The 27,873-nt window shown below is 42.4% G+C and overlaps 1 protein-coding gene across 2 annotated transcripts; it reads left to right on the top strand.

The window, feature by feature from the left end:
* Window positions 1–1,518: 1,518 nt before the first annotated feature.
* Window positions 1,519–24,898, top strand: prmt7 (protein arginine methyltransferase 7). 2 transcript variants are annotated; one of them, XM_088996662.1, is made up of 17 exons: window positions 1,519–1,821; window positions 3,325–3,361; window positions 4,722–4,871; window positions 10,788–10,896; window positions 11,047–11,159; window positions 13,884–14,113; window positions 14,185–14,365; window positions 14,438–14,565; window positions 16,281–16,419; window positions 16,492–16,575; window positions 16,662–16,709; window positions 20,538–20,627; window positions 21,009–21,170; window positions 22,650–22,724; window positions 23,253–23,413; window positions 24,479–24,575; window positions 24,658–24,898. In XM_088996662.1, the coding sequence occupies exons 1-17, from the start codon at window positions 1,709–1,711 to the stop codon at window positions 24,823–24,825; spliced, it is 2,085 nt and encodes a 694-aa protein (XP_088852788.1). In that variant the 5' UTR covers window positions 1,519–1,708; the 3' UTR covers window positions 24,826–24,898. The 2 variants fall into 2 exon arrangements, with proteins under 2 accessions (XP_088852788.1, XP_088852789.1); XM_088996663.1 differs by lacking the exons at window positions 1,519–1,821; window positions 3,325–3,361; window positions 4,722–4,871; window positions 10,788–10,896 and adding an exon at window positions 12,692–12,858.
* The last annotated feature ends 2,975 nt before the right edge of the window (window positions 24,899–27,873 follow it).

The following is a 27,873-nucleotide window of genomic DNA, read 5'->3' as shown; positions in this document are numbered from 1 at the left end:
ACGTGTGCATTCAATGAGAGGGGGTGTGGAAAGGTGGCCCGCCTGCAGCGCTGTTCAGTCGTGTGCTTCCGCCGAAGATCACTCCGCCAGATCCGAAGGTCGTGTGCTTTATTGTACTTCCGCCTCTTCCTCATCCTCCCTTCACCTCTCTGTGCCCTCTGCCTGTCTCACCACGATGGGATGTAAAGCTTTCAGCCGCTCTGCTCCCAAACTCTGGAATTCACTTCCACCCAACAACTGTAATATTGACTACTTTCATATCCCGCTTCAAAACCCATATGTTAAAAATGCATTCATGGTCTCGTTCAATCCGCTATTTTATTATTTATCATTTTACTTATGGTTTTATTGTTCTGTGCTTTGTCCTTGGGTGTTTTGAAAGGCACTTGCAATTAAATCTGTTATTATTATTCTTATTATTATATTTTAACCTTGCACAGTCTACCCCTACACTCTGTCTTTGAACTATTAATAAAGAAACAAGTCAAAATTTCACTGAGTTTTCAGTCAACGTTCTCACTTTTTCACTTTCCACTGTGTTGTTCTATCTTTGTGTTGCTATTTAAGCTCTCTCGTCTCCCAATGTCCTGTTTTCATGTGCTGCTCAGTGCGCACAGTCTGCTGCTTTTTCTCTAACCCCAACCACGTGTGCTCACAGCAGCCTGTGTCTGTCATCCTCCTCTCCCTCCTCTACCACCGATCTTGACCAATCACATGCGGCTTTAAATTGCACTGCTTTAACCGAAAACTGGGGGCGGGGAAAAGAGGGGGAAAATGGCTCCCATATCCGGTTCCCGTTCGGAGCCAAATAGCGTATTTCACTTCTAAGTGCCGTCTATACGAACCGGCTCGTTCGCGAACGAACGCTCGTGTGCTCGCGTCTGATTGGTTGAAGGAATTCGGGAAAGAAGGAAGTGTTCTGGAGTAGCCAAAAGATGTGATTGATCATAATAATTAAATAAATGTAAATATAGTTTGTGTTTTGAAATTATGTAAATTGTGTTTATCCATTCACGTGTTGTGAATCCATGGGGATCTGTGTGGTCGTTTGACGTAAGAGTAAAGTCGTGGTCCAAGTAGTCCGACTTTTTTTTTCGAAAGCTATCATGTAGGTGATCTGCTATAGATTGCGAACAACGTGTTTAGACAACGGCCATGTTGGCAGGGGCGACGTTTCTAGTTCAATTCAATAAAACTTGGCAATTCACAACACGTTGTTCCTTGCCAAGTTCTCGACATTTTTATTCGGTTGTTATTTTGTGAATGCTGAAGCACGTGTTTTGGTGACACAAAAGTAATCATTAAATAAATAAATAAATAAATGATAAAAATAATAAATACATAATTAAAAAAATAAAATTCATTAATAAAAGACCATTCAGAGATCATTATCGTTTCCTATGTCATACAATTAAAATATGGTGATGTGCTCAACCGTTTGCTGTAATGTGAACGAGAACGCCTTTTTTCGGATTCCAAGCAGTGTACAAGCTCGGAATCTGCAGACTCTTTTGACCCTATGGGCTTACGATAGCTGTCGGCATGTGTGTCTGAGTGAATGTGCTGTGCTAACTATTTAAATGTTATCTACGATAATATGAAGATGCTCATGACGACAAAAATGACGAAGGTTGCACCCATGGTGGTAATGTTGGATTTTGTAGACTTCGACTTTCGAGGAAAACCGTGACTTGAGTTTTGCCTTTCAATGAGTAATAGTAGCACAATGAAGGCATTCTATGGACGAGCAAAGTCGACTAGTGGAGGTTTGGACAGCGTGGGGGAGACCCAAGAGTTCGACTATCACCAGGAGATAGCCAGGTAGCACTCCACTCTCATTTCAGCGTGGCTCAAACAAGAATGTTTCTACACGTAGAAAAAATACGTATTTTTTTCAGGATAACACAATCCAAAAAGATGTATAATTTCATTTATTTTGCCCTGTGAATTTTAAAATCCTCTCGTATGACCAACAAATGTGCTTTCAGTTTTGTGATTAATACAAGTTTGCATTGGATTTGATGTGCATGTATTCGTCTCGCAGTGGAGAAGTTTACATTTCACAACAAATTGGATGGCAATGTAGTTACTTGGACCAAAACTCTCAACGTGCCAGTGTGTTGCTAACTTTGCTGACTCAAAAAGCAGTAAACTAAACCTTTATCCACAATTTATGAATGTAGCAATTAATATTTGAAAGTGCAAGTTCAGATTTTATGCATATCTGCTCAATATGAATCAGGCCAACGAACATGAGTTTTTTTTCATTGTATAAAAACAATTTGTTATAAACTCATGTAACTTTTGTGGAAAATGTCATTTTTATGGCCAGGAGGAAAACTTGCTCTGAGTCATTGATACCAAGTCAAGGTGAAATTGAGTGTTTTGTGAGTTTTCAGCAAGCACGTCATAATCCTAAAATGTGTGACTCAAATTGAACCTTCCCTGAGTCAAGTCATGTGACTTGAGGACATCATCTCTGCTGTTTGGTTTGTGTTACACCAGTGTTTGAAATAACGTCTGCCCGGAGGCCCCGGGCGTACCACTCTCAAAACGTCTCGGCCCGGGTGGCCGAAGACTTCAAGAAGAAAAAAATCAAATCAAACGTTTGTTTTATTGAATAAAGCAAAAGCTACAAGCAAACCGCGACAAGCCACATGGACTCTTATTTCTAAGTGCCTTTCAAAACTCAAGTCCACTTTACGATAACGGTATAGTCCGAATCACGAAACAGGCTTCTGATTGACTGCCGTGCCGAGAATGCAAATTGCTAAACCAATGTTTGTTTGGCAATTTGCACAGCAGCCAGGGTGTTCGTCGTTAACCGCACTTCTCTAGTCCGGGCACTTGTGCCCCCATTGCGACATCAGGAATGTCCCCACCATTACCCGCGGATACCGTCGTTCCGCGTTACCCACACTTAAGTACCATCCTTGTTACACTCCGAGCGCCGGGCGGGAACCGCATCGTCTCACCGCCCGCTATGGGCCTTCGCGATGCTGCGACGTCGGGGGTGTTTCCGCCGTTACCCGCACTCCCTGAGCATTATCACACTGACACTCTGAGCGCCGGGCGGAAACCACGTCGTTTCATCACCCGCCACGGGCGTTCGCGATGCTGTGACTTCGCAATTTTTTTTAACTTTATTTTATTTTTATTTTTTTTGAGATTCGTCGTCTTATTGTTTTTCAAGTTGTGTAAAATGGGGCTGGCAACTTTATGGGCGCTGCAGGCACATTTTCAGAGTTGTATGCCCGGGTGTCCGCTAACTTTTTGTCATGAGTTTCAGACACTGGTTACACTTGTTTTTTTTTCCCCTTCCAGGTCAAGCTATGCTGACATGCTGTATGATCACGACAGGGTAAGTATGAAATATGAAATATACAGAGGAAATAATATAAACAAAAAAAATATCATCAGAAATACAGCAAATAAAAAGTCTGACTTTTAGGGCAGGTATATAATAACAGTGATGGTTAATTAAAAAGAAATATAAACCACATAAAAGTAACCTTTCCGTGCACCTATAATGACAACGTATAACGTGAGAAGTTGCCCACTGCAGTGACAGTTGACTCTGAAAAGATTAAAAATAATTTACATTTTATTGAGGGAAATTATTATTTTGAACAAACACCAACCATGAGCAATGCACGCTCCCACAGAACTAATTTCAGTTGAATCTTAAAGGACAACCGACACCCCGGACAAATTTTGTCCATAATTTCTAAAATGGCTTCAAATGACTTCTACTCAGCGTATTTTACAAAGAGTCCACCGCATATAGCTATATTTTACCCTTTAAGACTCGCGCTGAATATTCCGGAAGTCTTGTTTTTGAGTTGATGACGATCCCCTACGTGACGTCACATTTGGAACGCCCCAGGACCGAGAAAGCGACACGCAATGCATTTTGCGGTACTTTGTTTGGTCTGAAAAATTCGTGTTTATCCGTGTAGATGGCGAAATTAGAAGGAAAACACATAAATAATGCCATGGTGAATCGTTGTTTTGCACCAAGACTACTATTTGATATTCGCTGACACAAATTCCCAGCTGACATATGAGCCCATTTCCAATGGAGCTTTGGCGCCATCTTTTGCATTTTCTGGGACACTACATGCTGTCCTTGATGGCTCGAATTGATATGGGAGGACTCCTTTAATCGATTGCAAACATTTATGCTTTCTTCTTCAGAACTATTTGAATCATATTCATAACTGGATGAGTAAAAACAAAGCATCTCCGAATCTGAAACCATTGTTTTGATTCTCGAGCAAGGCAAGACGTCTTGGCGTGACATCACAAACAAGGGGGGGCTTCTTAAACTGGCCATTTCCGGTTTCATTTTGATGTCGTTTTTGGACACTTTATGTCATTTTTATTGGTGTTTTGCACATATATATACACACACACACACACTGATTTTTCAACAGCGCGCATGCATGGGAAGCAGTGCGTATTTGGGTCAGCAGTACGACACAGTAATAAAAATCGATCATACGAAATATAAAATGATAAAAATGACACGTTATAAGAATTATAATTGAACTGTAAGCACTTCACTTCATGTATTATGGCTTGAGTAGTGGTCTTTGTTTTTTTAACAAGTAGTTATATATTAAAGCACTAATTTACAAGGTTTTTTTGTACGAGTTGATTTCTGCTTCTGAACACATTGCTGGTGCTAACCAAAAAGAGGATGTGCTTTCTGTCTGTAGAATGAAAAGTACTACCAGGGTATCCGGGAAGCAGTGGCCCGTGTCCAGGCTAAGGGTGAGAAGGTCATTGTCTTAGACATTGGAACCGGAACTGGCTTATTGTCCATGATGGCTGTTCGTGCTGGAGCTGACTTCTGTTATGCTGTGGAGGTAATTTTCTTCAACTTTCCTTAACCTTTCAAACAGGGACACAAGTCCAAAATTGTTGTTATTATTATTATTATTATTATTATTATTATTATTGTTTTTATTATTTTTATTATTATTAGTCTAAATCAGGGGTGCTCATTACGTCGATCGCGGAGGTAGTACTGGTCGATCGCAGCGTGACAGTAAAAAAAAAATATTTGTCAGCCTATCAAACGTCCTGTCACTTGATTGACATACAGGGCAACCATTCAAAACTGAATTTTTACCTTTAGGTCGCCGTGCATGCGTAAACAACGGCGCTAAACGCAGCAAAATTTACAGGCTAGTCAGCGAATTACCTCAGATGTTAAGCCCTTGCTAAAACATATGGTGATCAAAATGAGTGAGAAAGCGGGACCAAGTAAGGGGGCAAAACATATTACTTTCATACGGAATTGGAAAATGTGGAGCGCCATTTTCGGACTGTTCATGGAAAATACGACATTGACTTCACGCCGAAAAGCCAGCTGAGAAAGAGAACGGTGGACGAACTAAAATCCCAGTTGTCCGGACAGCAGTCATTTTTCACTCAACATACTTCAAAAGCGAAAGTCGCCACCGAAGCATCGTTCCAGGTGAGTCACGCCATCGTTAAAAACAATAAGTCCTTCCAAGACGGAGAGATGGTAAAAGAAGCATTCGTTGAAGCAGCTGACTCCTTGTTCAGAGACTTGGACAGTTCTGTAAGTTACTCACACAGGAAAAGTACCCCAACTTGAGGAAATGTGCTACCTCCTTGACTGCATTATTCGGCTCCACTTATTTATGTGAGTCAGCCTTTTCCTACATAAAGATCATTAAGTCCAAATACCGTTCCACCATGAATGATGAACATTTGGCAATGTGCTTGAGGCTGGCTGTCAGCAGCTACTGTACGGACTATGCATCCCTGGCTGATTCAATTCAGTGCAAGTCATCAAAGTAAACTCAGGTAATTACAAAAAAAAGTTAATAGTTATTTATGATGTTATGTATATGTAGTTATTATGTGTGTTGTGCAATATTGGCTTATTCAGTTATGCAAGGTACATCAACATACATTGTACATACAAAAATCCTTAAAACATTTGAAAATACAGTAAAGTCTCGTTATATCGATATTCAAGGGAGTCCGAAAAAATATCGATATAACCAGGACTATCGATATATCCGACCCTGTTTGCATGTAATTTTCTCCGTGCGTGCATAGAAATAGTATCGATATAACCGGGACTATCGATATATCCGATATCGGTATAACAAGACTTTACTGCAATTATGTTTTGCATTTTTGTCGTGGGTAGATAGATCATTTTGACTTGGTAGTCTTTATATGTAGCTCGTACGCTGAAAAAGTGTGAGCACCCCTCGTCTAAATCCATTCAATATTATTATTATTATTGTTATAATTGTTATTCTTCTTATTATTATTCTTGTTATTATTATTATTATTGTTGTTATTATTATTATTATTGTTATAATTGTTATTCTTCTTATTATTATTCTTGTTATTATTATTATTGTTGTTATTATTATTATTATTGTTTTTATTATTCTTATTATTTTTATTATTATTAGTCGAAATCCATTCAAAATGTTGAATAGTGCGAAAATTACTTGCGACGGCGGCGAGAACCCGGCGGTAGAATAGCGGCGGTGAGACCGCGCCGGCGGGATCGCGGTGGCGAGAACGCGGTGGCGCCGGCCCATGGCGCCGCATCGGCTGCGTGTCGGCGTGGAGAGCGGGGTAAGGCCGGGGAGAAGGCAACCGGTCAAACACCAGCGACCCAGACGCTGGCAGGCCCGCCCCCGTGGCGTCCGAATCAGATTGTTTGCAAGTCATTTTGCTCTTTTCAACATTTTGAATGGATTTCGATTTATGACCGTTTAGTCGGAACGGAACCTGGTTGTAAGTCTGATGTTACCTGTATATCGAGTTGGGTCTTGGGTGTTGGTTCCGTATGGCCCGTTCTTTGAGACATTTCGTTCCGCTCCAGGGCGAGGTGGCATGTCGGCGCCGCAGTCGCCCATACTTACGACCACAACCGCCAGACCCTATTTTAAAAATTTTTATTCTACGCCTGGCACCACAACGCGCTAGCAACCCGGCAACAATTTTGGCCAGCCAGCCAGCATCTCACTCTCGCACGGCAATCGACTGTATGATGGCACTGGAGGGGGGAGTGTCCATCGGCCAGGACTAGAACCGAGCCGGGTGGGCATCGGCGTGCGGGAATACCGCGACGAGAACGGGCGGAGGGTCCACCGAAGCCGGCCTCGTCCCGGCCAGGACTGGAGTCGAGGCAGGTCTTTCGTTATAAACATCTCACGTTTCAATTTGGGCACATGCGGTTTATAGACAGGTGCGGTTTATGTATGTACAATATGTTTTTTTCCTTTAAAAATGTACTAGTTGAGGCTAATAATCAGGTGTGCTCTGTAGTCCGGAAATTACGGTATATATCCAGGTTATATTCAGAAAAGCTCACTGCAAGTGTCCAACAATTCAGTTATAGGAGCTCCCAGCCGGAGCTTTATAGACTATCAAACATCCCTTGGCATATATTTTAGGTGTATTGTTTTTGGGAGAAAAAACACACTTATCTGTTGAATTGTTTCTCTATATATCCTAATTATACAATACAATATCTCAAATCTATCAACACATTGCCTATTATGAATATTCTTCAACAATATTCCCACATTGAATTAGTTTCCTACTCACCAGCCGTAGATCTAAAGAAAATCTTCTGAAAGAAAGTTGTAGATTTCACTTGTCCTTTGTAAGCAATTGCCTTTCTGTCTGAGTTCTTTGTCTTTCATTCTCCTCGTGTCTTTCGTGTTACTTCATCTTTATATCTTAGTTTTTGTCCACTTGCGCACTCTCTTCTCCAGGGTTTGGCACCCGCCACCCTCTCAGCCGCATCGCTTTCACCGCGTTCTGTGCGCTGTTATATGTTTTTACTCCTTTGGTCCAGTGGACCCTCATTGTGTCCATCGGGGATTGGAATCGAATCCCTTTCTCTTTGAGTAGTTGTTTTTTAGTCCAGTGTATTCTCTGCGTTTAGCCGCCACTTGTGTTGCACAGTCGTGGTCAAAACTCACCGTTTCCCTCCACTTGAATCGGCGTTCGCCAGGCCGTCTTGAGAATGTCCTCTTTGATGTTGAATCTCAGGAAGTTTACGATCATCGCTCGTGGTGGTTTGTTCGGTTGTGGCTTTGGGGCCAGCGTTCTGTGTGCCCTCTGTATCTCGAGAAGAACATCTTCGGATATTCCCAGTTCTTTATGGATAAGTTAATCCACGTAGTTTATTGTGGAGTCTCCCTCGACTCCCTCTTTCAGTCCCCAAATTCGAACGTTATCCCTTCTTCATCTTCCTTCAGTCAGTCAGACACCTTCTCCCGGAGCTCTCTTTGTTGTTCAAGTGAGACGGCGAGAATTTCTTGTATCTCTGTGCTCCATTCCTCCACTTCAACAGCTCTTTCTTCCAGCATCTCGATTTCCTTCTTTTGCACCCGTATGTCCGCGTTTACAGATTCGAGCTTTCTGTTAGTTTCCTCCCGCAACCTTTCAAGTCCTTGTTTCATCTCCTCCATTTGTTTCGTGATTTTGTCGAACTTGGCGTCCAAACTGTGTTGTCCCGTGTCCATTCTGGCTCTTATGACTCCGAGTCCATTCTGTAGATTAGCTTGGAGTGCCATCGCCCAGCTAGGTGGTTTATTGGTTTCGCAGGGTAGTGCTGTGTTGGCTTTAGTCGCTAACACCTGCCCCCATTCAACTTCGTCGTACGTGTTTTCACTGTGTTTCTCATTCTTCTTCTTTTTGTCCTTTCCTTTTCCAGTCAGTTTGTTCGTATCCATTTTCTGTTTTGTTCGAGTTGTTCTATATGGTTTTTTTCCAGCCTTTTTTCCATTTTTTTTTTTGCTCATATGGGCGGGAGCTCTGTGCGTTTGCTGCTTACCGTCTCACTGACATACCGGAAGTCCCTGGAATGTATGTTTAAAGGACAACCGACACCATTTTTTTCTTTCCCAACTGACATCAGAAAAACGTTTTATAGCATCTAAAATACGCAAAACACGCAGGCTGATATAAATGGCTGATAAAAATGACTTAGTGTCCCAAAACTACTTCAAAATGACCTCTTAGATGGCGAGTTTCAGAAGCTCCCGCCCCCTTGTTCGTGACGTCACGCCAGGACGTCTTGCCTTGCTCTAGAATCAAAACAATGGCTTCAGGTTCGGAGAAGATGCTTTCTTGTTACTCATCCAGTTATGAACATGATTCAAATAGTTCTGAAGAGGAAAGCATAAATGTTTGCAATCGATTGAACAAGTCCTTCTTTATCAATTTGAGCCGTCAGGACTCCGATGTAGCGGCCTAGAAAAAGCACAAGATGGCGCCCAGGCTCCGTTGGAAATGGTCTGATTTGTCTGCTGGGAATTTGTGTCAACTAGTATCAAATAGTAGTCTTGGTGCAACACAACGATTCACCATTGCGCTATTTATGTGTTTTTCTTCTAATTTCGCCATCAACACGGATCGAAACGAAGTTTTCAGACCAAACAAAGTACCCAAAATGCCTTGTGTGTCGCTTTCTCGTCACGTCTGGAATCATCACCAACTCAAAAACAAGACTTCCTGAATGTTCAGCGCAAGTCTTAAAACGTAAAATATAGCTATATGCGGTGGAATCTTTGTAAAATACGCTCAGTCAAAGTCATTTGAAGCGATTTTACAAATTATTGACACAATTTTCCGGAGGCGTCGGTTGTCCTTGAAGTCAAACACTGAACGGGGAAGTATAAAACACAGACGATCTAACAGTCGTGAAATAAATTTACACCTACTGGAGTACGACGACATATATCCTTGGGTCTTCAGTAAGCCATGACTGAAGCTTCTGGTACATACATTGGTGTTGCAATGTATGTACCAGCGTTGAGGACGCATACATGCATCCGTCCTCCTGGAGCGTCAACTGGGAAAAGTGATTTCCTCCCCGCCCACATACTCGAAACAGCCATTCGGAGCCTGACGCATCCTCCTCCTCAGGGTGTCAACTGGTGAGGGATTTCCTTCCCGCCCACATACTCTCCGCAGCCAATCGTAAGCGAGCTCGGCGTATTGGGCCTGAACGCAACATTTCATCATGATTGGTCAGCCTTGGTGTCAGTCGCGGCCTCCAGCCCTTGAAACCTCTAACGTGTCTGTTTGAAAAAAGGCTCCCAGTACAAAGTCTAACTTACATCATCTCTGTTCAAACTTTTTTCGACATACGGTACCCACAAAAATGTTCGTATGTAGCGTTTTTTGTAACTCAAATGTTTGTTAGCTGGCGAGCGTTTGTATTTAGCTTTAATCACCTTGCTTTCTGTGTGTTTCAAAATCATAGTAGAGGATATTTCGGGCTTCTCCGTGATCCGCCGGAAACTGCCGAAACGGATAATTGAATATTCATTTATCCATGATGCATTGCATTATATTTACATCGAACATGGCGGATGTTAGCAATATGGAGCGTTAGAACATCAGTAAAACTCTAAAAAACCTTAAAAAGAGGCAGCAAACAAACATTCTCGCTTTTAAGAAACAATCGTATAAGTCTGCGGAGGCTAGTGACAATTCAAATTTATTGCATAATGGGAATGATTTTGGAGCTGTTGAGGCACATTGGAAATCTTCAAAGCAAATACATTTGTTTCAGTCGACACTAGTAAGAAATATTGCGCTAAGTCTGTTCTCTTTATCTTCTCTATAACACCAAATATCAAAATAGCAGAGGATTGATTGTGCAGTAACTAATGAAAATATGAAATATTTGTTTATTTAGTGTATTAATAAATTCATTGACTTCAATTAAAATCGACCAGGTTTAATACATATTCTGTCTGCAGGTTTTCAAGCCCATGGCTGATGCTGCCAAGTGCATTGTGAAGAAAAATGGCTTCTCTGACAAGATCAAGATCATCAACAAACATTCCACTGATGTTACTGTCGGGCCAGGTTGTAGAGAAATGTTAACACGATGATCATTATTTATTACACTATTTCTAAGATTTGGCAAGTGAATGCTGCATTCATCAATGTCATCTTCTTAAAGTTCAAGGTTGTTTCCTTTACGTGATCAGTTGTATTGTTTGTGATCAATATCAGGTGATGATATGGAAATGAAGGCCAACATCCTCATCACTGAACTATTTGATACAGAGCTGATTGGTGAAGGGGCTTTGCCAAGCTATGAACATGCTCACCAGAATCTCGTTCAGGTTTGTTGCTCTTTTCAATTCAGGTTAACATTAACATGAACATTAACAAAGTGCTTCATTCTTATTTTCTACAATACGTCTGTAAATAAATATTATAATAAAAGAGGACAGAGCGCTAAAAAATGAAGTCTTTAGGAAGGTCACTCACACTGACCGATACTTACTTTTTGATTCGAACCACCCTTTGCAACACAAACTAAGTTATCAGAACCCTCCAGCATAGGGCTAAACTAATACCAACAAGCATCGAAGGTACAGAAAAGGTGTGAAAACATATCAGGAGAGCACTCACAAACTGTGGGTACCATCAGTGGTCGTTTAACAAATGTCAGAAAGAAAGAATAGGCAATGAAACCCAATACAGTAAAGTCTCGTTATATCGATATTCAAGGGAGTCCGAAAAAATATCGATATAACCGGGACTATCGATATATCCGACCCTGTTTGCATGTAATTTTCTCCGTGCGTGCATAGAAATACAGTAAAGTCTCGTTATATCGATATCGGATATATCGATAGTCCCGGTTATATCGATATTTTTTCGGACTCCCTTGAATATCGATATAACGAGACTTTACTGTAGTATCGATATAACCGGGACTATCGATATATCCGATATCGATATAACGAGACTTTACTGTAATTCTGAAGATACAAAAAGGTGAGGAGTAGCAGTACCTTACATTGCAGGAGTTTCTGAAAAACTACAAAGAGTCCTTTGGCAACACAAAACTACTACTTATTTCAAACCGATAAACACTTTTAGGCAAAATTAGTGCATCCAAAAGATAGGCTGCCAAATGAAAAACAAAGTAATGTAGTTTATTCAATACATTGTAAAAATGAAAATTGTAAAGAGCAATACATTGGGGAGACTAAACAAATTCTCCAAAAAGGACTTTATCAACATCGCAGGAATAATACTACTGGGCCTCAATCGGCAGTACATATGCACCTAAAAGCTAGCAACCACTCATTTGATGACAATGAGGTTAAAATCTTAGCGAAAGAAAATAGATGGTGTGAAAGGGGAGTAAAAGAAGTGATTTTCATCAAACAGCAAAATCCTCCCCTTAACCATTAAGGGATGGTGGGGTGAGGTTCAATTTGGATCGTTCGTGCAATAGACTGCCTGGACAACATAGGATTAGTTATGCTGATGAGGTGATACCAGGGCAAATTGGGCAATCAGGCCAGTCGTCAGTCAGGACAATAGAAGCAATCAGTGGAGCCGCAGGGAGTAGTCCTCTGCTCCCCCCAACCTGAGAGCAGGGACCAATCATAGCAGAGTCCGGCACCGCCACGGCTGGACAGTCGTGATATAGATAGGGCCGGAACTACCAGTAAGACTTTAGTTTGCTGACGATGCTTCTTGGATAAGAGGCGAAACGTCCGACACCTTCAAAGAAGTACAGATGACGGCTGAAGAAACCTTTGAAATTAGTTTCTTGGAAAAGTAATTTTTTTTTTTTTACATACTTGGGCAATAAATTCGATTCTGGTTCTGATAAATGATCATTTTGTCTTTGTAGATGAGATGGAGAAAGCGTATGACAGGGTGCCCAGAGAAGAACTGTGGTATTGCATGAGGAAGTCTGGAGTGACAGAAAAGTACGTCAGAGTGGTGCAGGACATGTATCATGACTGTCACACAGTTGTGAAGTGTGCTGTCGGTGTGACGGAGGAATTCAAGGTGGAGGTGGGTCAGGGGTCAGCTTTCAGCCCCTTCTTGTTCACTATGGTGATGGACAGGCTAACAGACGATGTTAGACAGGAATCTCCTTGGACCATGATGTTTGCAGATGCCACTGTGATCTGTAGCGAGAGTAGGGACAGGTGGAGGTGAAACTAGAGAGTTGGAGGTTTGCCCTGGAAAGGAGCGGAATGAAGGTCAGTCGGAGCAAGACGGAATATATGTGTGTGAATGAGGGACCCAAGTACAAGAGTGAGGTTACAGGGAGAAGAGATAAAGAAGGTGATGGATTTTAAGTACTTGGGGTCAACTGTCCAGAGCAATGGATATTGTGGAAAAGAAGTGAAGAAGTGTGTACTGGCAGGCTGGAACGGCTGAAGAAAAATGTCAAGTGTGATGTATGATAGAAGAGTTTCAGCTAAGATGAAAGGAAAGGTTTAAAAACTGTGGTAGACCAGCCATGATGTTTGGACTGGAGACAGTGCCATTGAAGAAAAGCCCGGAAGCAAAGCTGGAGGCAGCAGAGGTCCAGATGTTGAGTTTGTTTTGGGAGTGACCATTTTGGACAGGATCAAGAATGAATATGTCAGAGGGACAACTCATATTAGAGGTTTTGGAGAGAAAGTCAAAGAGGCCAGACTGAGATGGTTTGGACATGTCCAGAGGAGAGAGACTGACTACAGTATATTTGGAGAAGGATGCTAAGCTTTATCTGCCAGGCAGGAGACCGAAAAGAAGCCCTAAGGGAGGTTCATGGATGTGTTCAAAGAGGACATGAAGGTCACTTGTGTGAGAGAAGAGGATGTGCACAACAGGGTTAAATGGAGAATGATTCATTGTGGCGACCCTTGAAGTGAAGGGAAAAGCCGAAAGAAGCCAAAAGGAAAAGAAGATAAATGATCAGACAGTCCAAATCGTTGACAGCGGCTCTTCCAGTTTACTCCCACATGTATCAATGCATGCAATCTCCATTCACAAGGTCGTCACTTGAAAAGTGAAAATACAGATTTAATTTTCTGTCCTTCTTCTAGGCAGGTTGTATGGCAGTCCCTCACCGGGCCACTGTCTATGCTCAAGTGGTGGAGTCGCAGCTGTTATGGAGCTGGGCTCAGCTGCAGCCGATAGAGGTTCAGAGTAACCAATTGTTGCCCCCGCCTGCAATGGGCAACTGCAGCGGCAATCATTCAGTATGCGACATTCAGCTGAGCCAGATCTCACCGAGCAGCTTTACTGCTCTGAGTCCAATCTGCACCATGTTCAGGTATGAAACGTTTCTTGCCATAAACATTTCAGTCCTTGTTTTTTTTGTAACACGAACATTTTGCTAATCAGTGTGGACTTCAGTAAGCCTATAAGCAGTGGTTCCCAGTCCTATTCCGCTCAGTTTGTGGCTCAGACCAATGGTCAGGCTCAAGTGGTGCTCTCCTGGTGGGACCTGGACATGGATCCCAGTGGAACCATTGTGTGTACCATGGCACCCAGCTGGACCTTCCCCCAGCCAAAGATGGCTCCAGTAAGTTAAATCGGTCTTGTGAAGATGTCTCAACGTCGGCTATCATGTTTGCTCAACTCTGGTCTTTGTTAGTGGCGAGATCATTGGATGCAGAGTATTTACTTCCTGCGTAATGATTGCAAGGTGACGAAAGGACAAGATCTGAGTCTCACAGTCTACCATGATGATTACAGTCTGTGGTACAGCATCAAGTCTCACAGGTATAACATAATTTAGCCATAGATTATTCATGCTCCATCTCCGGCCTTGCTGTGCGGATTTTGAATGTTCATCGGGTGCCTCTGTGGCTTTTCTCCTCGTGGTACAGTTTCCTCCTGCATCGCAAAAAACATGCGCAACACTCAAAATTGTCCCCAAGTGTGGGTATTAGCAGGCATGGTTGTTCGTCTCTGTGTGCTCTCCGAAAGCAACGGATTACTGATGCCATTGCCACAATTGGTGAGGCTATGCTACAGCGACTATTGCAAGAAATCCAGTGTCGTCTTGATGTGTCTTGAACTCACGACCTCTGCACTTTGAAGCCAACATGTTAACCATCGACTACTGATCCGCCTGTCTCAAATATATTACATATAAATACTGTTAACATGTTAATCATACTGGTACTCACAAACGATTGCATACAAATTCCTTGGGTGGGGGCGGAGTGGGTGCGGGGTGCATGTGTCCCTACTTTGCGGATTTTCACCCATCGCGGGGGGTTCTGGTCCCCATTAACCGCGGTAAACGGGAGATGACTGTACACACAACAACACACACACACAGTACAGTGGGACCTTGGCTTACGCACTTAATTGGTTCCCAGACAGTGTGTAAGGTGAAAAATATGTATCCCAAACATTAATTTCCCATGGGAAACCATTAAAATGAGAATAATCCGTACCCAGGTCTCCATAAAATATAAATTTAAACTAAATAAGCCTTAAAACAATATACCTTATTCTATCTATAATAAATGTGCTATTGTATTGTAATGAAAGAAATACACTGCACTTATAATAAAGTTGTTTTATTTACCTTTGTGATGGTCGTTGATGACTTGATGGAATGGGGTTCAGACATCTCTTCCTGTGTTATGAAAGTCTGGTTAGGCATTTTTTTTTTAAAAGGCCAGTCTCATCTGCATTAAATACTTGCTGAGGAACGTCACCTTCTTCTTTCACCATTTCGACGAATGATCCCTTGTTGGCTTCGGCAGCTTTACTGTCAGAATTGGCTGCCTCACCATTACGAGTAATGAGTCCTTGTACGGCGCTTAAAGTTCTCGAACCATCCGTTGCTAGCTTTAACATCATCAATAAACTGTGAACTTCCAGGTTGCTGCATGACGATAGCAGAGTGAATTTGTCGCGCTTGCTCGGATATAATTGCTATATTTACGCTGTTGCCGGCTAGCTGCTTTTCGTTAATTCAAATTGACTCAGCATATTGCTACTAGGCCTTGAAGTCAGACAAACGCACACCTCGTTTGTCTTTCTCAATGATCTCCTTCTTCTCCTCGACTGTAATTTTGTTTTGTGTCTTCTTCGGGTGAACACGAGCCTATGGTGGGGTCTTTTTCGGTCCCATAACAGCAAAAATATCTGTGATAAATCCTTGAAGACGAACGACGTGTACACTCAGAGAAAGGGGGTGTGGAAAGGTAGAAAGGACGCTGTTCGGTCGCGTGGTTTGGTGTTCTTCCGCCGAAAATTACTCCGCCAGCTGTGGTGGGGCAGCGCTCCGTGTGTATCCTGAAAAATAGTGCGTATGCCAAGGTTTAATTTTCATAATTTTAACATTCGTAAACCGAAAAGTTCGTAAGGCAAATTGTTCGTAAACCGAGGTCCCACTGTATATCAAACATACAGTATTTGGGTTTGACTTCTTTTGTCATCACATAAGTTTTGACTGTCCACATTGCGGCTTTTCTCAGCCGACAACATTCACAGGACAGCATGATTCTCTCCCGGCCATCCTGTACATGCCAGGCCCACCTGGTTTGGAATCGACCACGATTTGGTGAACTTAATGACAAATTTCGCACGGAGAGCTACGTCAGTGCACTCCACAGTGTAAGTGAACTAAACCGTCTTCAATTACTTCTATGTGTGGTATTTCAGTTCAAGTACTTGTGCTCACTACAGGTTCTGAAGAAGAATAGCGTATGTCTCGGAGTAAGCGATGGAAGTCTTCTTCCTGTGTTTGCACATCTTTTGGGAGCCAAAAAGGTTTACTACTCCTGTTGTGTTTGCCTCCTCTACAAATTTCTCTTTCATTTATTGACTTGTCCACTATTCTCATGAAATATTTACAGGTCTTCAGTTTAGAAAACTTCACAATGACCAAACAGGTTATTGAGCAGGTAAGCATCGCACAAAACGTCAATTTCCTTCTAATTTCGCCATCAAGTTTTCAGACCAAACAAAGTACCCAAAATGCATTGTGTGTCGCTTTCTCGGTCAGGGGCGTTCCAGACGTGACGTCATTTCAGGCATCATCATCAACTCGAAAACAAGACTTCCTGAATATTCAGTGCGAGTCTTAAATCGTTTAATATAGCTATATGCGGTGGAATCTTTGTAAAATACGCTCAGTTGAAGTCGCAAGTGATTTTTCAAATTATGGATACAACTTGTCCGGAGGCGTCGGTTGTCCTTTAAAAAAATATTATTTTTTTTGTAAGAAATTTCTTTACTCGAAAATTTTGCAAGTGGAAACACAAAAATGCCCTAATCTGTTCAAAGACCTTCCAAAATTCAGACCTAAATGTTTTCTGAAGCCTAAAACTACATTGAAATATACAACAAATCCATCTGACATTTAGGTTATTGCATAAAAAAAGAGAGTTGTGCATAATGTTAAACATAAAAAGGGGCAAAGAATAGAAAATGACCATCATTTAGATTTTACTTGTGTCCTCATTGTTTTGCGCTCTTTAGTTCATGTATTCTCTCAGAAGTGTTTTTTTGCCTGGCATTTTGGAACCAACTGCATTTGCATTTGCTGGCTATTAACAGTCTTTTGAAAACGTTCAAGGCAAACCGCATCGTGAGTGTTCTGGTAGATCTTTTGTTTTCTTCTGGGTGATTGACATTCACTTAAAACTACAGTAAAGTCTCGTTATATCGATATTCTCGGGAGTCGGAAATAATATCGATATAACCGGACTATCGATATATCCGATCCTGCGCTGAAGTGGATTAAAAGTGAGCAATAAACGGGGGATCTTTGAAATGGCATGTCATTTTCTCCTTGAGTTCATGGATTGCGTATCTAGCATGTTTTTGTACTGTAGTGGAGTGAAAAATAAACTTATGCGTGAAATCAAAACGTCTTTACACTTTTTTAATGATTATTTCCTTTCTAAAATTCAACCAATGCAAAATCCCCACGTTGTTCTATACACACGAGAGAAACCACGAACGCCAGCTTGTACATATTAAAAAACAGTGATTATTGCAAGTGACAAAAAGGTATCTGAATACAACACAATTAAATACATGTATGGAAAACAAAAACTGCAACGTTTACATTACATTACGTTGCTAAAGTATTCTGCGGCACGTCAAAGTTTTTCGGGATGGAGGATTTGCTTCTTGTTGGATTCTCCTCGACAGCCACTATTGCCTTGTACTTCGTTCCGAGGTCACAATTCTTACATGGTTGAAATGGTGTTGAACAACAGTATACTGTATAAGAAGACTACAGTATATTTCAGATGCTATTGCAGCTCTGCTACACAGAGCAAGACACGAAAGCGTGTCCAATGGTGTGACCGATACTGATATCGCTAATGGTGGTACTGTATAGAAACCCTTAAGCAAATATCGATTCAGCTTAAAGGACAACCGACGTCTCCGGACAAGTTGTGTCCATAATTTGTAAAATGGCTTCAAATGACTTCTACTGGGCGTATTTTACAAAGATTCCACCGCATATAGCTATATTTTACGTTTTAAGACTCGCGCTGAACATTCAGGAAGTCTTGTTTTTGAGTTGGTGACGAGTCCGTACGTGACGTCAGAAAAGGACCGCCTCCTGACCGTAAAAAAGACGCATGTAGCGTCTTTCCATCACGTCAATGTATTTTGCTGTACTGTTTTTTTTTTAAACCTTGTGTTCCATCCAAAAGCCACCAGCAGAGGGAGTCCAAGCGCCATGGAAGGAATTTATCAGCCTGTGGAAACGGGCTGATTCATTCCTCACAGGAGCTGGTCGCCATTTTTCTGCCTCTTTTGTGGGACGTTACATTGCAGTCGAGATGCCTCAAAATGACACGGAAGGACTTCTTTAATCGATGGCAAACATGTATGTTTTCCTCTTCAGAACTATTTGAATCATATTCATAACTGGATGTGTAACAAGAAAGCATATTCTCCGAATCTGAAGCCATTGTTTGAATTCTCCAGCAATGCAAGATGTCTTGGCGTGACGTCACGCACTGGGGGCGGGGCTTTCTGAAAATGCCCAATTCGCAGCTCAATTTTTTGCAGATTTTGGACACTTTAAGTCATTTTTATTGGTGTTTTGCATTTGAATAAAAATATCATACTGCGTGTTTTGGGTATTTTAGATGCTATAAAACGTTTTTCTGATGTCAGTTAAAAAACAAAAAAGTGACGTTGGTTGCCCTTTAAGCTGCTTTTGTAACGATATAAGCAAAGCAAAATGGGAGGTGGGAGATGAAAATGGCACCGTAGTGACTGGATTATCGTAATAACCCGGTATCGTACTAAACGGAACTAATTACAGTAAAGTCTCGTTATATCGATATTCAAGGGAGTCCCAAAAAATCAGAATCAGAATCAGAATCAGAATACCTTTATTCGTCCCGCGATATAACCGGGACTATCGATATATCCGACCCTGTTTGCATGTAATTTTCTCCGTGCGTGCATAGAAATAGTATCGATATAACCGAGACTATCGATATATCCGATATCGATATAACGAGACTTTACTGTATTTAGAAATGTTTTTCAGCGAGAGCCACACGCACGCGCGCAAACACACGCGCGGCCACTTTTCAACAAAATATCAGAATGTATTATTTCAAATAACTTTGTGATAGTACTCACCGTTAACATGAATGGTTTTCCGTTCCTCGCGATTGGTCAAAATCCAGGCAAACGATCGGAATGAAATTCAATTTGCCGGTCCAGAGGCGAACTTACTGCTAGCTAGCCTGCACACGGCTCATAAGCTTCCACACTTGCTATCTGCAATCTACTTCTCGCAGAAGTATGTCGATGCTAACGTTAGCATGGGGCTTGTTAAAATGTCACTGACATTTGACTGTTTCATCGATGGTATTGTTTCATTGCAAATTAGAATCAGAACATTTTCTCTCCTCTAATGCTCCGGTGCATTCAGGCTGAAGTGCACAAGTTGGGCTCATTTAAAGGGGCGTTTACCTGTTTCAACATGACGACCACTATCATCCAATCAACATGGCGCTTTCGGCCTTTCTAGGTCAGTGTCATCCAATCAAAATTGCGCTTTCCGCCAACTGTAGCCCCAACGGGAAATGAATGACGAAAAAAAACGACAATATGTATTATAATATGTAATATTTATCGGCAAGCCATATGCAATCATCAAAAGAGCCATATATGGCTCGCGAGCCATAGGTTCCCGACCCCTGCTCTAGAATCAAAACAATGACTTCAGATTCGGAGAAGATGCTTTCTTGTTACTCATCCAGTTATGAATATGATTCAAATAGTTCTGAAGAGGAAAGCATAAATGTTTGCAATCGATTAAAGAAGTCATTCTGTCTCATTTTGAAGTGTCTAGACTCCAATGTAGCGTCCCAGAAAATGCACAAGATGGCGCCCAAGCTCCGTTGGAAATGGGCTGATTTGTCTGCTGGGAATTTGTGTCAACTAGTATCAAATAGTAGTCTTGGTGCAACACACAACGAGTCACCATCGCATTTTGTCTTCGTCCTTCTAATTTCGCCATTAACACAATGTTTTCAGACCAAACAAAGTACCGCAAAATGCATTGTGTGTCGCTTTGTCGGTCAGGGGCGTTCCTGACGTGACGTGAGGACTCGTCACCAACTCAAAAACAAGACTTCCTGAATATTCAGCGCGAGTCTTAAAAGACTTTTTATTTCTTCTCGATACCAGGAATAATTTAGATTGTAGATCAATGGAACTGACCCCCTCTCCCATTTTATTGCCAGGTCCTGGATGCAAACTCATTGGGAGGACAAGTTGAGCTGCTCGATGTCAAGCCTGAGCAGCTGACCCTTCAAGATTTAGGAGGAGAGCAGGTACCTTTCCTTACCATGAATGGGGGGGAGGGGAGTTGGTGAGGGTGGACAATTATCTAATATACAATTCCAAAAATATAATCATGTGTATACGCACTCTATATTGCATGGTTTAAACTGTTATGGAAGTTCAAACATTTACGAATTATTGTTAATTTTGTATCAGCATGAGTTAATGGCTCCGCAATCAGCTTCCCTTTCATGAAGCACATCTGCAGCAGCGCCACATATAGCAAATCACGACACATGACAAAATCACAATCATGACAGTTGAAGTGTATGAAAATAAGTCATGAATAGCCACTGTACATTAATACATTATGTATATATACCCCATAAATGACTCACATTGAAGTAAGCAGCACATTCTCTTTGCTGCAGATTTCACTGCTGATAGGTGAACCATATTTCTGCACAAGCCTCCTACCTTGGCACTCTCTGTACTTTTGGTACTGCCGCACCACCCTTGCAGGCCTTCTTCGACCCAACGCCACTATCCTGCCCTGCTCCGCCACTCTACACATGGTAGCTGTTGAGTTCCAGGTAATTTTACTTCATTTTTTTCCCTTTGGTACAACTGAAAAAGTATGTCCCTATGGTCAAGTTGAATTATATTGAATTGCATCATGAATTGTAACCTAATTTTACTCCCTGTATTACAATCACTCATCATTACAGGACCACATTGTTGCAACACTAGATCCGAATGAACGCACGTTTGTTGGTTCCCTGGAGTTAGTCTAGTGTGGCCTACAACTTGTGTGTTTGTGGGAGTTAATTTAATAAAATGTGTTGCGTTTTTAATGATTTATTTAAAATCTGAGATGTACTAATTGTTGAAGTTGCAGATTGTAGAATATTTGTATTTTGAAATTGAGCCTCTGGTGCTCCATTTCGCGTATTGACCTCACAGTGCAGAGATACTCCAGCTTCACGTCTCGCTACACAGACAAAAATGCACAGATGCATCTGGGCCCTTGCGCCATATACGAATTTTGACAGCTACTGGCGCAACTTTGTAACTCCACTGCGCCATCACCGGCGCAAGTCTATTACAATTAGCACAAATTGCTACATAATCTGCACCATATATGACATACGTCTGTTAAAATATCTCAAGGAAGACATTTAGTTAAAGGACAACCGACGTCACTTTTTTATTTCCTAACTGAAATCAGAAAAACGTTTTATAGCATCTAAAATACCCAAAACACGCAGTATGATATTTTTATTCCAATGCAAAACAGCAATAAAAATGACTTAAAGTGTCCAAAATCTGCAAAAAATTGAGCTGTGAATTGGGCACTTTCAAAAGTCCCGCCCCCCGTGAAGTCAATGTCGTATTTTCCATGAACAGTCTGAAAATGGCGCTCCACATGTTCCCATTCCGTATGAAAGTAATATGTTTTGCCCCCTTACTTGGTCCCGCTTTCTCACTCATTTTGACCACCATATGTTTTAGCAAGGGCTTAAAATCTGAGGTAATTCGCTGACTAGCTTGTACATTTTGCTGCGTTTAGCGCCGTTGTTTACGCATGCACGGCAACCTAAAGGTAAAAAAATCTGTTGTCATCTGAATGGTTGCCCTGTATGTCAATCAAGTGATGGGACGTTTGATAGGCTGACAAATGTTTGTTTTTTTTTACTGTCACGCTGCGATCGACCAGTAGATCGTGATCGAGGTAATGAGCACCCCTGGACTAAAACTATCAGCCTGCGTGTTTTGGGTATTTTAGATGCTATAAAACATTTTTCTGATGTCAGTTAGGAAACAAAAAAATTGTGTCAGTTGTCCTTTAGAGGGTTTCTTGAAAATTGTGTTGACATACAGTAAAGTCTGGTTATATCGATATCGGATATATCTATAGTCCCGGTTATATCGATACTATTTCTATGCACGCACGGAGAAAATTACATGCAAACAGGGTCGGATATATCGATAGTCCCGGTTATATCGATATTATTCGGACTCCCTTGAATATCGATATAACGAGACTTTACTGTATTATTCTTGTTTTCTAGGATTTATGGAGGATACGTGCTCCTTGTGTTACATGTGTGGGATTCGATGTCACGCCCATGGATGAAATGATCCAGGTAAAAATTCAACATTTCAGGCTATCATTGTAACGACACCAACTCTTGAGCACTCAACAATGCTGGTATCAAGTACACAATACCAATAGCATTTTTGATACATACAATTTCCATTAAACAATCAATCCCCAATTATATGAATTGCTCAAGGTATTTTTTTATATATAAAGTCATTTCATTTATTTCCGACAAAGGGATAGACCCGTCACTCAATAACAGGGAATTGAAGCCCAGATTGAAACACCAGAATAAATGAAATAAAGTAAAATCACCACAAGAGAGCATCTTGATATCGGTGACTGGTATCAGCCGCCATTGCAAGTCACTCGTACACTGAAATAGTGACTGAAATACCACTGAAATATCGCTGCTGGGGTCAGTACTCAGCCATCCATAACTACACTGATAGCAACTATGGAACTGCATGACTGAAAAGTATGTATTGTTGAAATAATCATTTGATATAAAATAAAAAAGAAGTATTCCCTTTCGTCCAGGGTGTACCAAAATTCTCGTATGTCTTTTCAGAAGTCACTGGATTTCCAGGAGTCTCATGAGGCAGAGCCCCACCCTCTGTGGGAGTATCCATGTCGCGCTTTGACTGAATCCACAGCTGTCATGACCTTTAACTTCACACACTGTGTCCCTCGGCAGCCTATTGTCAGCCAGGGTTCTCTACCATTCATAAGGTATGCACGATACAACAATGATAGCAGTACCATTTATAATCCTGCCTGACAGTGGATATACAGAACATGAAAATATTTTGTTTCATCGAAACGATAAAAAATGTTGTACTCGAGTTGCAGAGCACTTGTAAAGGGCACTCGCATCACTGAAGTTCCTGGCATCTATCCGTCCATTCATCATCTGCCGCTTATCCGGGCTCAGGTCGCGCGGGCAGCAGCTTCAGTCGCGAAGCCCAGACTTTGTTTTCCCCAGCCACTTTTTCTAGCTCTTTCCGGCGGATCCCAAGGTCTTTCCAGGCCAACTGGGTGACATAGTCTCTCCAGCGTGTCCTGCCAAGACCCCACCCCTGGGGCCTTGACACTGAGGAGCTTTTTAACCACATCAGTGACTTCATCCACAGAGATTGGAGACCCCATCTCAGAGTCCGCAGACTCTGCTTTCTCCAATCAAGGCATGTTGGTGAAATTGAGGAGGTCCTCAATGTATTCTGCCCACCGGCTCACTATGTCCCGAGTCGAGGTCAGCAGCTGCCATCCCCACTGTACACAGTGTTAGTGGTGCACTGCTTTCCTCTCTCGAGACGCCGTATGGTGGACCAGAATTTCTTCAAAGCCGTCCGGAAGTCGGCTTCCAAGGCCTCCCCGTACAATACGTTTGGGTCTGCCAGGTCTACCCCTCTCTTTACCCGAGTGCCCAAAACATGCGGCTGCAAATCCAATGATACAACCACAAAGTCCTGCTGGTGACTCTCTTGATTTCAATGCTCATGTGGGCAATGACAGTGAGAACTGGAGGGGCGTGATTGGGAGGAACTGTCCCCCCCGATTGTTAATAACAAATACCTTATTCAAACATACGTGTGTCCATATGTGCACCTGACACCAAGACACCCTTGTCCACAATTCGATGATTTGATGAATACTTGTTGCACCCTACATATGCAACAAGTTATCTAATAAGCTACATACATCCATATCGACTAAACTAAACATGAAATAACATAGGATGTTTACGGATGTGTATAAAAACACTATCAATGAGCTTCATACTCATTCTGTTTTCAGGAGTGGCCACTGCCATGGTGTAGCTATGTGGTTGGAGTATCACCTAACCGCGGACATTTCAGTGAGTGTGGGCTTAACTAAACCAATCAGTGAGCAGGTATGTTGCACATTTATTCTTTGGCTATGACTCAAAATATATGGCATTGGAAACTGTGACTGTTGAGTGCTACTCATTGCAGGGCCACTGTGAGTGGAGTCGTCACAGTAAACAGGGAGTATATTTCTTCAGCTCAAGATTGGAGAACTCAGGCAGTGACAGAGCTGCTGTTATTTACAAGTTAATCTTTGAACCAGATTTAGGAGATGTCAAGATGGATTTCAATATTAAGTTCCATTCATATGCATGAATTGAAAACTTTTTTACGATTTTGTGTTGTTTCATTTTAGTTGGGAAAGAATAAAATGACCGATCTTTTCTTTCTTTACTTTGTGTGTCGGGTTTCTCCCTCCCTCTAGATATATATATATATAGATATAGATATATGTATATCTATATATATCTATATATAATAATAATAATAATAATACATTTAATTTCAAGTGCCTTTCAAAACACCCAAGGACACTTTACAATAAAAACAAGAAAAACAAAGCACATAACAATAAAACCATAAGTAAAATGATACATAATAAAATAGCAGATAGAACTAGACATTGAAAGCAATTTTAAACAAGTGGGTTTTGAGGTGAGCCTTGAAAATAGGGAGGGAGTCAATATTGCGGATGTTGGGCGGAAGCGAATTCCAGAGTTTGGGAGCAGAGCGGCTGAAAGCTCTGCATCCCATCGTGGTGAGACAGGCAGAGGGCACATAGAGGTGAAGGGAGGATGAGGATCTGAGGGACCGAGAGGGAACAGAGATTTTAAGTAGGTCAGAAAGATAGGGAGGGGCAAGGTTATGGATGGCTTTGAATGTAAACAGAAGTATTTTGAATTCGATCCAATGTTTAACAGGGAGCCAATGGAGCTGCTGGAGGAAAGGGGTGATGTGGTGAAAGGAAGGGAGGGGGTTCTAGTGATGATCCGGGCTGAAGAATTTTGGACGAGTTGGAGTTTATGGAGAAATTTCTGATTGACACCGAAGAGAAGTGAGTTACAATAATCGATGCGGGAGGTAACGAGACTGTGGATAAGGATAGCAGTGGTGTGAGGGGTGAGAGAGGGACGGAGATTGATATTACAAAGGTAGAAAAATGCAGACCGAGTTATGTTCGTTATATGGGAGTGGAAAGATAGTGAGCTATCGAGGATGACACCCAGGCTCTTGACCTGAAGGGAGGGGGACACGGTTGAACTGTCAATGGTGAGAGAGAAACTGTTAGTTTTGTGGAGGGTGGATTTCGTACCGACAAGAAGAAGTTCAGTTTTTTTCTCCGTTAAGCTTGAGAAAGTTATGGGAAAGCCAGGATTTAATTTCTGAGAAGCAAAGTGAAAGGGATGAAGGTGAAAGAGAGGCGTCGGGTTTGCTGGAGAGGTAGAGTTGGGTGTCATCCGTGAAGCAGTGAAAGTGAATGCCAAACTTGCGGAAAATATTCCCAAGAGGAAGAAGGCAGGTCATAAAGAGAAGGGACCCCAGGACAGACCCTTAGGGATACACCGGAGGACACAGGAGAGGACCGTGATGTGAACGACTTGATTTGGATAAATTGTGAGTGATCAGAGTGATAGGAGTGAAACCAGCGAAGTGGGGTGTGCATGATGCCGAGGGTGGAAAGTCTGTCGAGCAGGATGGGGTGAGAAATGGTGTCAAAAGCCGCGTTTTGGTCGAGAAGGATGAGGATGGAGAGTGAACCGGCATCGGCTGCCATGAAAAGATCATTTGTGATTTTTATGAGAGCCGATTCAGTACTGTGGCGGGGGCGGAAACCAGACTGGAATTGTTCATAAAGGTTATTGTGAGTGAGGTGAGAGTGAAGCTGAGAGCCAACCATTTTTTCAAGGTTTTTGGCGGTGAATGGAAGATGGGAAATTGGACGTAAGTTATTGTAATTGTTTGGATCTGAGACAGGTTTTTTGCAGGATTGGAGTAACAGCTGCGGTTTTGAGTGGGATAGGAACAATTCCAGTTGATAATGAGGAGTGAATAATGGTAGAAATAAATGGGAGCAGGGAGGCAGGACTTCCTGACAGGCGGGGCTTACAAATGTAAACAAAGCCTGGCGGAGTCGCGTCGTTGAGCTGTGAGAAGTCTCCCGCCGTTTGCCAGGTCTCATTAATACAGAGAAAGTCAAGCTTACGGTCACTTAGCATGTCCTGGATAAGACACCCCTTTCCCGTAAGCGAGCGGACGTTGAGGAGGCCGAAGTTGACGCTGATGGCGTCTCCACTTCGAGGCGCATTAGCCGACCTCGACAGGCCGGCTCGAGAGCATCCTGACCAACTGTATCACCGTGTGGTACGGCGCCTGCAACATGTCCTGCCGTAAGACTCTGCAGCGCATCGTGAGGACAGCTGAGATCATCGGTGTCTTCACCCCCCCCCCCCCCCCCCTTCAGGACATTTACAATACCCGCCTCACCCGCAGAGCCATCAGGATCGCTGGCAATCCCACCCAACCCTCCCACAGCCTCTTCAGCCTGCTGCCATCGGGTAGGAGACTGCGGAGTCTCCGAGCCAAGACCAGCAGGCTCAAGGACAGTTTCTGCCACCAGGCAGTCAGGAGACTCAACTCCCTCCCAGCCCTGCCCCCCCTGCCCCTTCCCACTGCCACACTCACCGAACTCTGAGTACACGCTATACTATCATCCTGAACTCTATTTTTTTCTCACGTTTTTTTCTGCAAGACCTCACTTCAACCCTTTTTTTGTTGTTTGTTTTTGCACTACTACATTACCTCACTTTACATACGACACTACCTCACTTTCCATTCAGAAATTACATGTATTGTCTGTTGTCAATTGTGTCTTTTTTAGCCATGTTATAAGTGCTTTGATTGTTTTGCACGCTGGGTCCGAGAGGACATCAATTTCATCTGTGCTGTAAAGCTGACTTGGATTTTGATACGGTGATCGACGGAGCGGCTGTTCCTTCTGTGCGGCTGGCGGACGGATGACCACAGGGAGGTGATATCCTTGGAGCCATCGAGGTGAAAGCCTCGACGTGATCCGCGGTGGATATATCTCCGGAAAGGGCGACAAGGGATTTCCGGGAAGTGGATAATCACCGGTGGCATGCTCGTCCATTGGGAGCGGAACTTGAGCAGCTCCGTCGCCTAGTACTGCAGCCGTCCAACAGGTCGATGGCGAAGCGACATGATATCCACCAGCAACATCCAGAAAGAGGCAGTAGCCAGGTTAACCCTCAACAGCGGGAACAGGTGAGTGGAGATAACGTGGCTTTGTGATCCGGATAAGCGAGCTGAATCATGAGATGAATCGATAGCCAACGTTCGTCTGGT

The sequence above is a fragment of the Hippocampus bargibanti genome, linkage group LG05 (genome assembly GCF_051943395.1).
Source record: "Hippocampus bargibanti isolate YZ-2025 linkage group LG05, ASM5194339v1, whole genome shotgun sequence".
Lineage (NCBI taxonomy): Eukaryota > Metazoa > Chordata > Actinopteri > Syngnathiformes > Syngnathidae > Hippocampus > Hippocampus bargibanti.
This window is presented reverse-complemented; position numbering and strand designations above follow the sequence as displayed.